The sequence below is a fragment of the Electrophorus electricus genome, chromosome 22 (assembly GCF_041902795.1).
Source record: "Electrophorus electricus isolate QZ-2024a chromosome 22, ASM4190279v1, whole genome shotgun sequence".
In the NCBI taxonomy this organism is placed as follows: Eukaryota; Metazoa; Chordata; class Actinopteri; order Gymnotiformes; family Gymnotidae; genus Electrophorus; species Electrophorus electricus.
The window spans coordinates 12,816,810-12,835,098 of NC_137518.1; the positions used below are offsets into that span (position 1 = coordinate 12,816,810).

At 43.1% G+C, this 18,289-nt stretch overlaps 1 protein-coding gene and 1 non-coding gene across 2 annotated transcripts; one reads left to right on the top strand and one right to left on the bottom strand.

Moving 5' to 3' along the window:
* Nucleotides 1-4,314: 4,314 nt before the first annotated feature.
* On the bottom strand, nucleotides 4,315-4,386 carry trnae-cuc (transfer RNA glutamic acid (anticodon CUC)). Its single transcript has one exon. It is a non-coding gene; the product is annotated as a tRNA-Glu (tRNA).
* Nucleotides 4,387-5,317: 931 nt separating this feature from the next.
* mustn1b (musculoskeletal, embryonic nuclear protein 1b) lies at nucleotides 5,318-6,899 on the top strand. The gene is made up of 3 exons (XM_027029841.3): nucleotides 5,318-5,468; nucleotides 5,802-5,925; nucleotides 6,490-6,899. The coding sequence occupies exons 1-3, from the start codon at nucleotides 5,460-5,462 to the stop codon at nucleotides 6,594-6,596; spliced, it is 240 nt and encodes a 79-aa protein (XP_026885642.1). The 5' UTR covers nucleotides 5,318-5,459; the 3' UTR covers nucleotides 6,597-6,899.
* The last annotated feature ends 11,390 nt before the right edge of the window (nucleotides 6,900-18,289 follow it).

Sequence of the window (18,289 nt, forward strand, 5' to 3'; positions counted from 1 at the left end):
AGGCATATTTATTGTGCCCATTTTTTAGTGGAAACTTCCTTGTCAGCCCCTATTTCATAACTATGCATGTGAAGAAATAACTTTGTATAACACACAGACAGGAGGAAGTAATGCAGGAGTATTGCGCAGTCTGCGTGCCAAATGATCCACCTTCTCTTCTGGTCAACCACTGTACTGGAGTAACCTTGACAAAACACTCAGAATCAGCTACCAGATTATGCTCCAGTATGCTCCTGTGTTTGTTTGTTTGTTTGTTTGTTTGTTTGTTTACAGTGGATCAGCCTTTAGCTGGGACATAAACCTGCACAGACAGACCAAAAACCTGTACTCCTGCTTTTAGCTGATTTATGTTTATGGCCTTAAGTGGCATCTGAAATATGATAGTCCGCCTTGTCTGTTCAGTCATCTGAGCACGACTACAGAAAAAATAGCTCCCAGCTGTTGTTGCAAGTAGGTGAAAGGCAACTTCTCTTTTGCTATGATCTAAATATATTCATAAGAGGGGGACCACTCAATGTTGTAAAATGGATCTTTGCCAGATCTACATGCTATTTATAGCCCATACCGCAGAAGCAAAATAGAAACAAAGCACAAAGTTCTGCTTATATCAGTCAGTTTAGGCTACTGAGGGTCTATGATGATGCCTTTAATGTTCACTAGTCTGTTTTCTTCCTCTTGTATGCCAAATAATGTTCTGATCATTAGGACATGGGTGCAGTAACACAGTAACTACTGTAAAACCCTTATCAATTGGCTAAGCCTGAAGGGTAACGTTTTTTCCACCTTGTAGTTTTTCCATTGCTTGAAGTCAAAATCCTTTGTACACAATCAATTTATCATTCACAGTTACATAAAGATTCATTCCTAGGGCTAATGCGTTCACCAGAAACTAAACACAAACCTTCCAAGACAGCCTGGAAGCAGACAAGGAGATGAGGACCAGATGCCAGCCTTGTCCTGTTCATGATACGGACCTTTGGGTCCGCACGTTAAGATGTTCCTTACGTGTGCCAAGATGTTAGGGATTAGATAATGACCTAGCTAACCTCCCCCCTCCCGTCCACCTTGACTTATCAGTGGGTTGACCACCACGGAGCCCACCACATCACACGCCTTTTCATTAGGATTGTCACCCTTCTTCTCTGGGGTTTGTTGAATTGAGCCAACGATGTGTCCAGAAGGCTCAGCGGTAAGATGTAGCATCCCTGAATGTCCACTTTGTAATAAATACCACAGCTGGTACAATAGTGGCCTCCATGGTGACTAAGGCCATACAAAGCCCCACTGTTAAAGCACGCTCAGTCTCACCAGTTCCACTTAATTAGACAACCACAGACTATCTATACATAAATGATATCAACCGAACCACAGACTATCAATACATAAGTAATAACAACTAATCCCCAACTAATCTGTGACCTCTTGAACCACCGTCACTGACTAGCCCTTTCGGGTATCTCTGATAGCTCTTTTAATGCTACTCTTTTTTTGAAGTCCAACAATCGGAGAACCTTTTAATACGCAGCGTATTTGGGTTCAGTTAGAGTTCAGATCCCCTCGCTACAAAAGCATTGACTTGAGTACAGGGGCATCACTAGAGATTTATGTGTGTGAGTGTGTGTGTGTGTGTGTGTGTGTGAGTGAGTGTGTGTGTGTGTGTGTGTGTGAGTGTGTGTGTGTGTGTGTGAGTGTGTGTGTGTGTGAGTGTGTGTGTGTGTGTGTGTGTGTGTGTGTGTGTGTGTGTGTGTGTGTGAGTGTGTGTGTGTGTGTGTGTGTGTGAGTGTGTGTGAGTGTGTGTGTGTGTGTGGGGGGGGATTACTATCGAGGTCTTGGGGTCAGCCCTTTCACTGTCAGTCTCACTTTTTCTCCCTCTCCTTTCCTGTGTGAAGAACATTTTTATTAATCATTTATTAAACCTGTTAAAATGTTTTATATAAACTGGCAAAATCTCTGCTGACTCTGTTGACTCTGTTGACTGGTATGTAGATACAGTAATAAGTAATGAAATCTAACGAGCCATCCATTCACTTTAGCCTTAAATAGGGCACTGTTTGAAGCAGAAACCGTTTAAATATGTATTTGTTATTCAGAGCCACTAATTCGAATTGCCGTCCACCTTCAATAACAGCAGTGGCAATACTTCGCTGGTAAAGGGGGATATTTAAGTCTAAAATCAAGTCTTCCCAATCTGCAAAAAAATTGCATGTTTGGCGTGTTTGCAGTATAACTGCATACTGACGACCATGTAATCTCTTGGATCTGACAACAAAATATGCAGATATAACAGATCACTAACAGCATGAATATCCGTAAATTATCATCAGATAGTCTGTTGAATCTGACATTTTATGAAAAGAATTATAACAGATCACCAGATAATAGACCAGCATGAACTGCACATACGTTTGCTATACCATAAAAAAAAGAACTTAGCATTCAGCCTTTCTGTAACACCCCGATCGGAGCAGGGCGCGGAGCAGGACACACAGACTCCTTCAACGCAGACAGACGTTTATTTACATATAACGCAGAAAACAGTGGAACTCACACATAACGTAATAAGTGAACATATAACTATCTCGAACGATATGGATATTAACAAGGCGACACGAACATAGACGTTTAACATGAATACACATCAACAACGACCAACGACGAGGTGCACACTGATAGCTGTTTAAAGAGACATGCAAACACTTAACGTCTAAAACCTGTACGCTACAGGCCGTACCACGTGACTCGGGGGGGGGGGGGGGTCGGGGGCGTGTTCCGTGACACTTTCAGGATAAAATAGGTTACATTCAAATTTCGTGTAATCGTTGGGGTTGATGGTATATTATATTTATTTATAACCTGTTATATTAATGAACAAACTATCTGATAACATTGAAATACGACTTCACAAACTAAACATTCTTATTCAGACTTCTCATAGCCAAGTGCAGAGGGTCACAAAAACCGGCACAGCGTAATTTATTGTTATTCATTTTAGAGATCTCTTGTATCTATTTGCATATTTTGATGTCAGATTCAAGAGAGTAATATGCGGTCGTCAATATGCGGTTATAATGCAATCATATCCAGCATGCATTTTTGCAGAGCCTTTTTTTTGCAGACTTGCTTTTAAGAACAGTAAATATTCCCCTCTACCGGCGAAATATTGCTACGGTCAAGTGTTCATAAAGTGCAATATGCAATATTAATGTGCAGTACTGCAAGCGGCCACTGTTCCCGTGGCTAATTCCATTAGTGTCACGGCCTGCTCCGCCCCCTTAAGTCACGTGGTGCGGCCCGACCCGGGGGGAGGGGGGAGGGGATCCGCGCGTACGGTTTGTGTCGTAACCGGGATTGCACACACGTGCGCAGGGTTTAACGTTACGTGTCTCGCGCCTATTTAAACCGCTGTACGTGTTTGCTCACTTTGATGGTCATTGTCGCTATTTATGCTTCAATCTTGAGTATTCTAGCTATAACGCTGTTTCTGTGCAGTCGTCTAGTAATGTATCAGGGTTCTATGTTGAACGTTAAGTGTACAGTTATGTTTTCCGTTAACGTTATGTGTGAGTGCGAGTGCTGTTGTCTACGTCTTAACGTAACAAATGTATGTCTCCCTCGAGGGAGTCGGTTCGTCCACCGTGACAATTAGACTCACCACTAATGTGTCTTCCACATGAACGGCTGACTTTTGATTGTCTTATAATTGCCATTGGGAGGAGGACGTGAGCAGCGACAAACAAATGAGTCATTGTTTATCCTCCACAGTTTGGGAAAATATTGCAACACCCTCAAACAAACGAAAAAAAAACCCCAACTGTAATAGAAAGCTGGACACCCGGATGTATGGCCTAAAAACTGGAGTGTTCGAGTGAAAACTGGACGGGTGGGAATGTTGAGCGCATATAAAATATAACAGTATTTGCTATCGACAGCTAATGCAATAAATGTTAAAAATTAAATGTCGTTTGCAACTATTCCACGTGATAAGCCGTTGAGGAGCGTCTCATAAAGTGACTTGTAGGTCAATGTAAATATAGACAGGACGCCGGTCCGGAAGTCCGACTAATTTACCTTTAATACGCAGTAAATGAATAATTTAAATTCGAATAAACTATGAGCTCTTAATGCACATCAGAATAAATCATCTAGTGTTGTAGAAGATAGACGTTTTAGTCACATGTTAGAGCTGGTTGTATCACAACTAGATGATGGAAGTTCTTGATTTTTGTTACCTGGGAAATAGCCATATCTGTACAATTTCTTAATGAAGATATGAATTTAGACAGCGAAACCTTCTGATTTACGGCATAAAATACATTCCCTGACCGGGAATCGAACCCGGGCCGCGGCGGTGAGAGCGCCGAATCCTAACCACTAGACCACCAGGGATACGAGAAAAGTGATAGGAATGAAGCTACTAAACGTCAATTTATGATTATACAGCTCTGATTCTAGTCCTAGAACTTCCCTACTACACGTCATAATAACTCAAGATCTAATTATTTAAGATTCATAAAGTTATTCAGGTGTTTAACAGTTCAACATACCATGCAGCCTAAGGGAACTGCAGAGCTGAGCTTGAAACTGACCCCATTACTAACTCCTCTCTCTGACACACTGGTTCAATGTCTATTCTTAGCATGGCTTCTCTAAATCACTGACACACACACACACACACACACACACACACACACACACACACACACACACACACACACACACACACACACACACACTCACACACACTCACACACACTCACAGTGGCTGAGTCATTGTGCCTTAAAAGTGCTTTGTTATTTTCTTTTGCCCTGTCCAAACTGATGTGTCTCGCCCTGCTTTTGGAAACTTTCGCCATCATTATGGTTCTTATAATTATCATGTCCTTTTGCTCCTGCCTGTCATAACACATTTTAAAAATTCACTTATGTTTATTTGTTAAGCTTTGAGTATGTTTGGTTACATTTAAGAGTAATTGCTTATTAGAAAATATATAATGGCTGGGGTTCTTCCATAACCTACACGATAGCGTCATTGCATATTTGTATATTAACATATTTAATATAAATCTGGACAGATTATACTTAACATCAACGTTATATTTAACATTTTTGGTAATCTGTGTTAGAAAGATTGACTAAATGGTGTTTGACTGGAGTAGAAATCACATTTCCATGTATATTTAATCTATCTTTATATTGTAACCATGAAGCATTATATTATGTCCCATTTTAGTAGGGTAAATGAAGGGTGAGTGTATTTGTTTAGCTCTCCATGGTGGTCGTGCTGAGTGGGTGGGATCACCACCTTCAGTTTCACAGCGGATGACGTCCTATCTAATAATACACAACGAGAACGACAAGAGAGAGGTGGGGTCCATGAGAAAGCAGCAGAACGGATATATAAAGTGTGGAACCGGCTGGGGTGAAAGGAGAACAGGCAGCTCACTTCACAACCATACAACATGTCTCAGGTACGGACCCAAAGTCTGCTAACTGCTTCTAGACATATAAACTGTGTGAACGTTGACACAACAAAGGAGATAAGGGTGTTGTTTGTTTAAAAGCATCAACAGTTAAAACGCTGCAGTCAGTGGAGCTCCTCTATGTTCGTGTAATGCTTCTTGCACAAGCTCCGAAAACAGGGACGCAGCAGACAATTGCAACAGAAAACGTTGGACGAGGAAGGAATGAGGGCAACTTCACTTCCGATCTGACCATGTCACTCTGGGGCTGTCAAATGAAAACATGAAATGAGTGCTAGCAAGCGCTCTTCTCCTCTTTTACTGCGTCATTCTTTCCATCAGCCAGGGGAGGTGAAAAAAAAGAAGCGTCCGCCTGTGAAAGAGGAGGACCTGAAAGGAGCCCGCAGTAAGCTCGGCCTGAAGGGCGAGGTTAAGAGCAAAACGTACGAAGTCATGGTGGAGTGCGGTGAGTGTGCTTCTCCTTGCATCTCCGACAGACACATACACCTGCGGTGGGGTCTTAGCTTAAGCCTGTGGTGGAGTCTTATCTTAAGTCTGTGATGGAGTCTTATCTTAAGTCTGTGATGGAGTCTTATCTTAAGTCTGTGATGGAGTCTTATCTTAAGTCTGTGATGGAGTCTTATCTTAAGTCTGCAGTTGGGTCTCCGCCAAGAATCTCATTTTGTGTATGACACCTAATATTTCTTGAAAGCTGGTCCACATTTGTAGTATTATACATATTATACATACATACATACCTTTTGGTGGATTAAGGTTTTATGGTTTTTATTAAGGTTGCTTTAAGTCCAGTATTTTAAAGCAACTATTTTGATTTTACGTTTAGCTGTTAGTTAGCTTTAGAGGTCAATGTTTTTCTGAGTTATAATGCTGTAATATGTTAATTTAGATTTTTAAGACATTAGTGTTTTTAGTGTCTTTACATCTTTGTGGACTTTCTTTATTAGGCACACATAAAATATTTCTCTTTCTGTCTCTCACTCTCTATCGGTCTTTCACTCTCACTCTCCAGAGCGCATGGGCAAAGTAGCTCCATCCGTGTTTAGTGGGTTGCGTTCGGGAGCAGAGACGGCCATCGAACAGCCCAAAGCTCCAGCAGGCAGTGTGTTTGGCAAGTGATGACACCAGCAAAGCACCAGCAAACCGATGACATCAATAAAGACCAAATAGAAAAGCATGACTGGAATGGCTGAGTGGTGGTGCCCCGTGGGCCTCCGAATATAACCACTGAATTTTATAGTTGACGTATTGATGTCCAGAGGTACGATGAGTGAAATGGACTGTCACTGATTTCTTCTAATTGATAATTATTGATTATTATTGATATGCTTATTACTTTTTCCTAATTGCATTGCTTGGTGATTTTATGCTTGTAAGGTGCAATTTCTAGTCATGTTTTATACATTAAAATCCTAAATGGCACAGGTTGTGATGGCATTGTTTTCTTTTATACATTATGGGTTTATGCAGTAGGTGAGGTTTGGGAGAATGACCATGACGGGAACTCCTCCTGCTCAGCTAAAGTAACTGTCTGTGCTGCTCTCTATTGGGTCTTCACACCTCACCACCTCCTCTCTCCTCCCTATCCACCTCCCTCTCTCCTCTGTATCCACATTCCTCTCTCCTCTGTATCCACCAGCCCTCTCCTCATTATCTACCTCCCCTCTCCTCCATATCCACCTCTCTTCTTCTCATTATCCACCTCCCTCTCTCATCCATATCTACCTCTCTCTTTCTGCATGTCTACACTGAACTGGATTTTCAGCAAGGGAAGACCAGCCTTCAAATGCAGAGCAGAATGCACACAAAAATCCAGATGTTCTCTGACCTCTGTGCCCTTTTTACAGTTGTGTCATTTCTCAAACCGTTTGACTAACCGAAGCTGTGATTTGCTCTTGCAAAAAGACAGCTGACAGATTTCCTAATCATGTAGTGTACATACACTTTATCTGGTTTAAAAGTCTTAGTATTGATTGAGGACAAGGTCCATGAATCAAAATTGTTGGTAGTGACTACCAGGAATAATAGCAGAAAATCAGAACATAATTCTCAATTAATTCTGAGTCCTTATGAATATATATTGTCTTTTGTGCACTTTTGTGCATGATATGTTGACTGGTTGCTTACATGAGTTTGTGAAGTTGTATAGTAACAGCTTCACTGATCATCTGATCAGAAGCTGCCTTTCACATGGTCTTGAAGAGCCCAGACACAATGTAGTCTGTATGGACTCCATCAATCAGCCCAGTGCTGTTATTATGAATAAACCAACAAAGCATGTTTTCTCCGTTCTTTACATCCTGCCTGAAGTCCTTCTGCCAGCCCCTGGTTAAGAAGAACCACATAACAAGGATTTAATGTCATGTTCTGTACTGTAAATGTATATTTGAGGATATTAGGCCATACAGGAATATGCCTTCCATAGCAGTATTTAGTTCACAGTGTACAATCAAACACAATATAAAATCATATGTATTGTAAACATTGCAAATTTCAAGATTTCAGTGAGGTGCCTGTGTGTTTCAGTTTATTTGTATTAGTCAGTTCCTAAAGTGGTGTTATTAAGTTCCAATATGCACCTTTTACGTTTTTACAGCAATTAATTTCCTGATTCGGTCATCTGTGGCTAACATCCTGACATCGGTGGGTGTATGTATAGAAAGACAATAGCTAAACATTTTCATGCAAAACAACCCCTCACCGATGTCTTAAGGAGCTTTGAGACAGTACTCTAGAGCAGTACTCTAGAGCAGGGCTGTTCAAATTCTGGTACAGAAGGTCCAGGTCCTGCAGGTTGACCACTGTTCATTTTTGTGTAAACTTCTGTAATTGCTCCAAAAGCAGATTCACTTTGAGTTGAAAGACCAGTAGTAATACTCAGGGAGCGAAAGCTATTTATACTCAGTAACTCAGTCAGGATTCCTGACCCTATCTCTGACTCAGAAAGGGTTCTTGATCCTATCTCTGACTCAGTCAGGATTCTTGACCCTATCTCTTGACCCATTAGTGTTTAAGCCTGTTTGACCAGTCAGATACTCCAGTCAGTAAGTGTATTGACATTTGTAGTGGTTTACATTTACCTTGTGACTACAAGGATGTGTCCCTTCACAAACATAAGGGTATCCAGTTTGTTTGCGTCCTTCCCAGGAAACATGCCACTCACCATAATTTCTACTCCATTATAGAACTGTCCTATAAAAGGCAAAAACAAATTCAATATTTAAACAAATACAAAATTTCAGGTTTTGAGCTAAACCAATATATGTAGTACAACAATTAGAGGTCTGGAGAATTAGTACATTTTTAAAATATTGATATCTTTAATATATATCTTTAATAAATATATCTTTGCATAATCTCAGAATCTTTTTACATCAAACCAGACCTCTTTATTTCATACTCACGTAGAACCTGTGAATGTCTGCATCAATACACCATTAATAAATATTAAAATGAATAAATATGTCAGAGTAAAGATGAACCCTTAGAATAAGTGCCAGCAATGAGAAGAACATGTCTAGTCCTTTGATTCTTCCTTTTAGCTGATAAATCACTCAGTTGTACAGCTGTGGCTGTATCAGGTTGCATGTAACAGCCTTTTTTGACAAATGACAGCTGCAGTGTTAAAGACCAAGTGCCTTATATTAGTTTAACACTGTTATGGCCCCAGCAGTGCAGATAGTTAAAGGGAATGTTCGCCTTTTTTTTTTTTACACAGGATCCTAAACATATAAAGCACAATTTCTAGTCACCTTAGACAGTTTTTATGTCAGCAGGTGGAGTTTTGAGATTTTTTTATTGTCAACAAATAATTATCTTGCTAATCGAATTGTAATCAGATGAATTTATATGGATTGATTAGAAAAAGGAAAAAAAAGAAATTGGGTGACCAGAAGACACTGGAAGCTGACTTTGTTTTGGTCTCACTCGGTAACAGTAACATGAGGTGTGTTGTTGTGGGCTGTGGAAATGCTCCATCAAGATCATCCATCAGTGATCATTTCCACAGATTTCCCTTAACATACAGAGCCTCGTACACATTATGGCAACGAGCAATACAGCGGACCACAGGGGGCGTTGTGTCTGAAACCTGAAGTTGTACCTACTATTTTACCATGGACTGGGGTATGGCATGGGACTAGAGCTACAGGTAGCTTTAATCGTGTCTAATATTATGAAGCCATTGGGTGGATTTATTTTTATTGGGTTCTAACAAATTATTTGAGCAATTGCTATAAAAACTATGTGAGGTGTCTAGACATCACCCTAAAAAACCTATATATGTTTAGATAGGCTCAAATATGAAAAAGGTGACCTTCCCCTTTAAAGATGGCATCAAATTATAGTGACCAATGTTCACATGCCTGTAACAATAATAATACCAAAGTATATCCTAGTTTAGCACACTGAAACTCAAAACCAAACTCAAAGAATTCTATAATTCTACCACACTATTTCTTTTTATACAATTGTTTTCAAGACGCTATGAACATTACATTGTAGAATGATGAAAGAAAGACCTGATTGGTTGGCCAAGACTTCTACAGTTGCTAAAATATGGACATCAATGAAAAACACAAATATTCAATTCTGAGATTGTCTTTACCGAGAAGGCCATGGACACTTTGTGAGAAAGAGTGGCTGTCCAGGCTGTAGAAACCCAGATAGTCCTGGTGGTAGGGATGCTTCTTCCACACTTTGTGCAGGATGATCACAAACTTCACAGAGTTTCTCAGGCTGACAGTGAGACTGCGATCTTTAGTAACCTGCAGAGCCATGCTAAAGAAAGGAGAAGGAAGAAGAACTTTTGTAGTTTGATTCTAAAAAAAATGTTTTAATTCGGAGTCAAAATTGCTGAAGTTTTTATGGCCACTAACAATAGAGCCAAACTGACATGCTGAAGTTGGTGGTGAGGGCTGTCTTGGTTAACTCCACCTCGAAGAACACTTCCTGTGAGACGTTGCCCTTGTTCAGAGCTGTGGAGGTCATGACAGTGTGGGAGAATTGAGATGCCACCTTACAGTCTATCTTCACACTATGTACCTCTATCTAACACAGAAAGGGAAATGAGTGGATAAGTGAGTTTCTGGTATCTATATTAAATTAATCTTAAAAATTCTGTCTTTCATAAAGAATAAATGCATTCAAAATATTAAAAATGCCAAAAGACAATAAGATACATCATTGTGGGTCTTATTGGTTTAGACTGTTAATGATTTACATTTACATTTATGGCATTTAGCAGACGCTCTTATCCAGAGCGACTTGCAAAAGTGCTTTGTCATTTACTCATAGAATACATCCTAGTACAGTAGAGTAGGCTAGAAGTGCAAAATACATAAGGTTTATCTTAAACAATGATAAGTGCTATAAACAATAAGTGCTAGAGTTTGTTAAACCACATAAACAATACCCTACAATAAGTACTATATTAGTCAGTCAATATGAGAGCAATGTCAGTTGTCCTTTAAATATTCTGCAAATAGATGGGTCTTCAGTCTGCGTTTGAAGACTGTAAGGGACTCTGCTGTCCGGATAGCAAGTGGGAGTTCATTCCACCATCTTGTAGCCAGGACAGAAAATAGTCTCGATGCTTGTCGTCCATGAGACCTGAAGCAAGGTATTTCAAGCCGAGCCATACTTGAGGCTCGAAGTACTCGAGATACAAATTGGGCTTTGACCATTGACCTCAGGTATGAAGGGGCTGGTCCATTTTTGGCTTTGTAGGCAAACATCAAGGTTTTAAATCTGATGCGTGAAGCTACAGGGAGCCAATGAAGGGAATGCAGCAGTGGAGTAACATGTGTGAGCTCAAAAGTCTAACTTTGACATCACAAGAGACTGCACAAGCACTTGGGTAGCTTCCTGCAAAAGAAAGAGTCGAATCCTTCGTATGCTACAAAGGAGGAATCTGCAAGCCCGGGTTAGATTAGAAACATGAGTTGAGAATGACAACTGGTTGTCCAAAATTATGCCCTGCATGTCAGAGGGTGGAAAAGAAAGAAATAATTGAGTGTCATCAGCATAGCAGTGGTAGGAGAAACCATGAGAAGATATTACATCACCAAGAGAATGAGTATAAAAGAGAAGAGAAGGGGACCCAATACTGAGCCTTGTGGAACACCAGTGGTGAGTCTACATGGTTTGGATGTGGATCCTCTCCATATCACCTGATAGGACCATCCATTCAGATAGGACTGAAACCATCTCCAAGCAGAGCAGGCCAACCAAGCCTGGAAAGAACAGAGAGAAGAATTCTGTGGTTCACTGTGTCAAAGGCTGCTGAAAGGTCTAGAAGAATCAAAACAGATGACTGCTTGGCAGCTTTAGCAGCATGAAGTTTCTCAGTCACTGCTATGAGGGCCGTTTCTGTAGAATGTGCCAGTTTGCAGCCAGACTGATTGGGATCATGCAGCTGGTTCTAGGTGAGAAAAAGAGACAATTGATTATAAACTGCTCGTTCAAGGCCTTTGAGATGAAAGAGAGAAGTGATACCGGTCTGTAGTTGGTAACGCTGGAGCTGTCAAGTGTGGCCTTCTTGAGGATTGGTACCACCCTGGCAGTTTTGAATGCAGTAGGCACGTATCCAGAAGATAAGGAGTTGTTGATGATGAAAGAGATGATAGGAAGCAGATCTCTTACGATTCTCAGGAACAGAGCAGAAGAATTGGAGCCAGCAGACATGTAATTGGATTGCTGGAAGTCAGGAGTTGAAGAATTTCATCTGAGGAGAGAGGAGAAAAAGAAGTCAGGGAGATGGATGTTGGGGAATGCACATTGGTTGGAGGGGTGGGAACAGAGGAAAAGGACTGGCGGATTGCCGCAACCTTCTCCTCAAAGAAGGTGATGAAATGCTCAGGAGTAAAAGATGAGGAAGGAGGGGGAGGGGGAGGATTAAGGGAAGAAGAAAAAATAGTGAAGAGCTTGCGTGGATCAGATGATGATAAATCGAATTTCTTTCTGTAGTAGGATGACTTTGCAGATGTTACTTCCAGTGAGAACTTGGAAAGGAGAGACTTGTATGAGCTGAGGTCTGAATCTACCCGAGATATCCTCCACCGCCTCTCTGTAGTCCTTAGTTCTCTCCTGTGGCAGCGAAGTGTTTCTGTTAGCCAGGGGGCAGGTGGGGAGGACTTAGTGGGTCTAGAGGAGAGAGGGCACAGAAGATTCATTGGTGAGGAGAGTGTAGAAATGAAAGTATTTGTAACTATATCCAAAGAGAGAGGATGGAGAGTCAGGGTGAGGAAGGGTGGACAAAATAGTAGAAGGGAAGAGGGAGTTATGGAGTGCAGATTGCGACGGAGGAAGGAGGAACATGTTGGGGAGGACTGGATGGAAAGAGAAGGAAGGGAGAGAGAGAAGGATAGAAAGTGATGGTCCGAGAGGTGGAGGGGGGCGACTGCGATGTCCGATGTTGTGGTGGTACGGGTGAAGATCACGTCCAGAACAATGCTCACTTTGTGAGTCGGAGGGTGAGGGTAATGACTAATTCTAGAATTCACCATCGAACATTGGCTATACCAGGCACTAATGTGCCCTTGTTATTCTCGGCCAATATTACTAGTGCATGTTCAAATAAATACAACAAATGGCGAATGACTGCAAAAATGGAAGACTTGCTTTGTCATTAATTTAAATGAATTTACTGAGGCACTGCTTACACTTTGCTTCTGTAAAAAGGCAGCAAGTTTTACTGCAAGTTTTTTGTTTTAGGAATTTTGGATTAGTTCCAAATGACCCATGGTCATTTGATGGACGTGATGGTCGAACAGTTCAGGTCGTTTTCAATGATTTCACTGGTGAAAACTGGAAGATTTATGGTCCACATTTTTATTTACATATTAAAGTTCCATCTACTTTGATTGAGTAGGATTGCCATTAATAGCTTTGATTTTAACAGTGCTGAATGTATGTTTCTCAGTTCTGATGTCTGTATTCTTTATTATTCTTGATGCTATGCATTGGTTATTTGCATGTTATTTACAGTTGTACTGGGGCTCGAGGCACTGGGGGGTTACAGTGACTGGACCCCTTATAATTCCAGTTGAGCCCTTTCCATCAGGGATTACACTATGCATGTATAATGTTGGCTAAATATGATGTACATTTATTGCAATCCAAATTGGTAGATGACTAGTGAAAATGTTAAGTTTAACACTAGAAGAGGCTTTGACTTTTTCTATATTCTGTGGAATATTGGTGGAAGGCAGATGCATACGCTGAGAAGAGAGATATTTATTAGGTGAAAATCCAAAATCAGGGTCGATAGTACGGTCCAAGGTCAGTTTACTAACATGGAGAGATCCGGGAAACATGATAAAACAAAGAAAGTAAAACATGAAGTAACAAAACAGAAAACAGGCTAGGTACAAAATGACAGGCAGCATGAAAACACAGAGGCTAGAAAAAAACAGCTAAGTAAAACAAACGAGAGAGGCATGGTTAACAATGACCAGCAACAATACAGACTAAACACAGGATATGTATACATAGCATAATGAGCATTAAACAAGAAACAGGTGATACAAATGAAAGGCAGGGAAACTTAAATGAGGGGCAGAACAACAAAGAAGCAAAGACATGAAACAGGATAACCATGACGACTGTTACGAACCCCAGGAACAACCATCAGCCCCGCACAGCCATGCTCACTTGCACACACCCTTGATCTGACTCACCGGAATTCTAGCACACACCTGATTCCCATTCCCCTCATTACCAACCCCTTTATAAGCTTCCCTTCCCCGTGCACACGTTGCAAAGTATTGTTCCCATGTAGCGTACCGAGTGTTTCCTCATCCTGTGTGCTTTCCTGGTTAATGACTCCTGCTTTCCTTCTAGACTTCATCTCCTGACCCTCGGACACCTCCTCAATGCTACCCTGTGCATCAACCTCAGACTGACCTGACTACGGTTAACCGTGTTACTAAACATATCTGTTTGATTGCAAAGATAAACTTCTGCAACTGGATCCACTTCAACGTGTGTGCAATCGTTACAGAATACTTCGACTTTTTCATGGATCCAGCAGAGGTACAAAACAGACTGGTCCAGCATGAGGTTTCCATGGCCGAGCTACGTGAAACCGTTCAGAGACTTTCACAGGTTGTACTTACCGTGACTTCAGTGATTCCTTCACCGTCCACTGCAGTTACTCATTGCATTCCTGCGGCCGTCCCAGAATGATTCGATGGCTCTCCAGACCGATGCAAGAGATTTCTGATGCAGTGTTCCATGTATTTTTCCCATTATTCCACAGAATTCATCACTGACAAGGACCATGTACAGTTTGTGCTGTCGCTACTAACTGGTGAGGCAGGGGCTTGGGGAACCACCCTCTGGGTTAGCCAGGACCCTACATTACAGTCTGAAACAGAATTCTACAATCTTGTCAAGGCTGTGTTCAATCATCCTGTGAGTGGTGGGGATCCCAGAACTATTTTATGCGAGATACATCAAGGGAGGCGCACAGCAGCTGACTATGCCCGGGAATTCTGTACGATCGCTGCTGGCAGTGACTAGAGCAAGACAGCGTTGAAAACTGTTTCGTCACGAACTTTCTCTGGGATTTCAGACGGAACTCTCATGCCGAGGGGAGTCGACTACACTGTCCGAACTTATCAAACTCACTATTACTGTGGAAAACCTACGACGGACCCATCAGCCATTACAACGCGCACCCCGGGCCCATACTTTCGTATCAGAGGATTCTGACAAGAGATCCGGTGGAGTCCCTGAGCTGATGCAAGTGAGTCGTTCATGCCTCACCCCCTGAGAACGTGCCAGACGATTCACCGGCGGATTTTGCCTGTACTGCGGCGCTAACAGCCACTTCTGCGACAACTGTCCTGTACAACCCCGTCCCCATCGAGAGAATGGGAGGTCTCCTATGTTTGACACACACGTAAGAACATCTCTACTGTATCTGACTCATCAGCTTAGGCAAAGGCAAGCTATATGCACAGCACCTCCCGATCCCCAATGCCGTAGTTCTGCTCTGCCGGACCCTGTAGTCCTTAGGGCTGATGGTAACAGTGTTTCTCTCTCTGCCTTAATGGATTCCAGTGCAGCAGGGAATTTTTTAGATGTTGGGTTAGCTCCACGACCAGGAATCCCTAGAGTCACCTTAAATCCCGTATTCATTCTCTTAATGACCAACCCATAGGTGAGGGTATAGTCCGACACAAAACTGTCAGTCATGCTACAGATCGGGTTGTTCCATTGTGAGTCGATTCAGTTTCTGCTTCTGCCCATGTCCCGTGACTCCGTCATCCTGGGCTTTCCCTGGCTGTCGACCCATAACCCTTGTATCTCTTGGTCCTCGGCTGAACTGACATCATGGAGTGCATGTTGCTTCCAAAACTGCATGTCTTTTCCAAACCTCTCCACTACGGTCCAGAGCCCTGAGCCGCCAGCACTCCAGTCTGTCCCTCAGCTCTGTAGAACCTTCTCAGATGTGTTCTCTAAGGTTAACGCGACTAGACTCCTACTTCATCGACCTTGTGATTATGCTGTAGAGCTCCTTCTTGGGGCTCTCCTACCCCACAGATCCAAGCCTTACCCCCTTTTCTGACCTGAAGAGGCGGCCTATATCAGTGAGGCGCTGCAGCACAGTTTCATACGGCCCTCTACTTCACCAGTCGCTTCTGGATTCTTCTTCGTGAAGAAGAAAGGAGGAGGGTTACGGCCGTGCATCTATTATCAGGCCCTTAACGAGGTGACAGTGACGTATTCCTATCCTCCTCCCCTCATCTCCCTAACCCATGAATGACTACTAGGGGCTACCATCTTCACGAAATTAGACTTGCATAATGCCTACAACCGCATATGCATACGGAAGTGGAAGACAGCCTTCACCACGACTCGAGGCCATTATGAATACCTAGTAATGCCATATGGCTTCTCTAATAGGCCCTCTGTTTTTCAGGTGTTTATGGATGATATATTTCAGGACATGATAGACAAGTTCCTGATTGTCTACATAGACGACATCCTCGTGTTTTCCCAATCAGAAACGGAACATGTGGATCATTTAACGGCCATCCTGACACGTCTCCGGCAAAATCAACTGTATGCCAAGGCACATTAAATGCGCCACCTTTCTAGGGTGTACTCTTAAGCCGGGAGCCCTCTACATGAACCCTGATGAGGTAACTGCTATATATAAAAAGACCTTTTGTGGTGGAGGTGGATGTCTCTGACATAAGAGTGGGCACTGTACTATCTGAGCATACAGGAGAGAGAGGTGATCTACAGCCTATTGCATACTTCTCCCAAAAACCAAGTCTGGCAGAGCAGAACTACGGCATTGGGGATCGGGAGGTGCTGTCCATATAGCTTGCCTTTGAGGAGTGGAGGCATTGGCTAGAGGGAGCGCGACCCCTGCCTATGCCCCTCCGACCATGGTCCCACCTGGTTGTGGACTTTGTGATGGACCTACCTGTTTCAGAGGACAATACCACCATCCTAAGTATAGTGGACCGGTTCTCTAAAATGGTTTGTTTTGTCCCTTTGGCAGCCCTGCCCACTGTGCTAGAAGCAGCAGACATCTTATTCCACCAGGTATTCAGACAGTTGAGCCAACCTGAGGACATCGTGTCAGATCGTGGCCCCCAATTCACATCGTGGGGGTGGAGGGAACTGTTGGGTAAGCTGAACATTACGGTGAGCCTAACATCCGGTTATCAGCCTCAGGCTAATGGGCAAGTAGAGAGGGTGAACCAAGAACTTGGTAAGTTCCTACACCTCTACTGTCAACACCAGAGACATGGAACACATACCTTCCATGGGCGGAGTATGTGTAGAACTCCTTGTGCCACATGGGAACTGGTCTCACCCCATTTGAGTGCGTTTTAGGTTACCAACTGCCTCTCTACCTCTGAAACACCCCCGTGTCAGACCAGCCGGCCATGGAGAGATGGTGTAAGGAGAGCAAACAGACCTGGGAGGAGATGCACCAGCGACTAAGGAAGGCAATTGCTGCCTACAAGAGGAAGGCGGACAGAAAACGGGGAGAAACCCCTTAATACGTGATCGGACAGAGGGTGTGGGTCGCGACCAAGGATGGCCGTGCTGGCTCCACCGGCAAGATCAATGCGAGGTATGAGAGCCTGTATACCATCACTAACCAGATCAATGAGGTGTCCTACAGGATTGGAATCACGGGGATCAGCCGGGCATCTTGGGCGTTCCACGTATCAGCGCTGAAGCCCATGAAGGAGGGTTCCCTCACCGAGGAGGAAGCTCCCTCGGTTGACCGGCCTCCACCCTTGGAGATGGAAGAGGGCCAGGTGTATAGGGTGCGGACCCTGCTGGACTCCCAAAGGAGAGGGAGGGGACTGCAATACCTGGTGGACTGGGAGGGGTACGGCCCAGAGGAGCGCAGTTGGGTTTCGGCCTCCCAGATTTTGGACCCCGACCTTGTTACCTCCTTCCATAGGCTGCACCTGCTGAAGCCTGCCCCAAGTCAGCTGCGTTCCAGGAGCCTGGTGGGGTCTTTGGGGGGGGTTCTGTCACGGTAGGCCGGTCCCCTACTGGGAGGGACACGCCCACTCCAGGCAAGGACCGAATCACTAACCTGCCCCATTCACAATCACCTGTCTTGACAGGAGACACCTGCTCCTCATTACCTCTCACTATATATTCCTGCAGGTTGAGAGAGACAGCGCTGCGCATTAGCGGTCGAGACCTCTTTAGTGCCCGTCAGTGCAACTCTGATACTACGAAGAGGATTCGTCGTAGTGGTTTCATGTTATTTAACTCCTAAAGGAAAATAAAGAACAAGTCTGTTCCACCTCGGCTCTCACTTCATC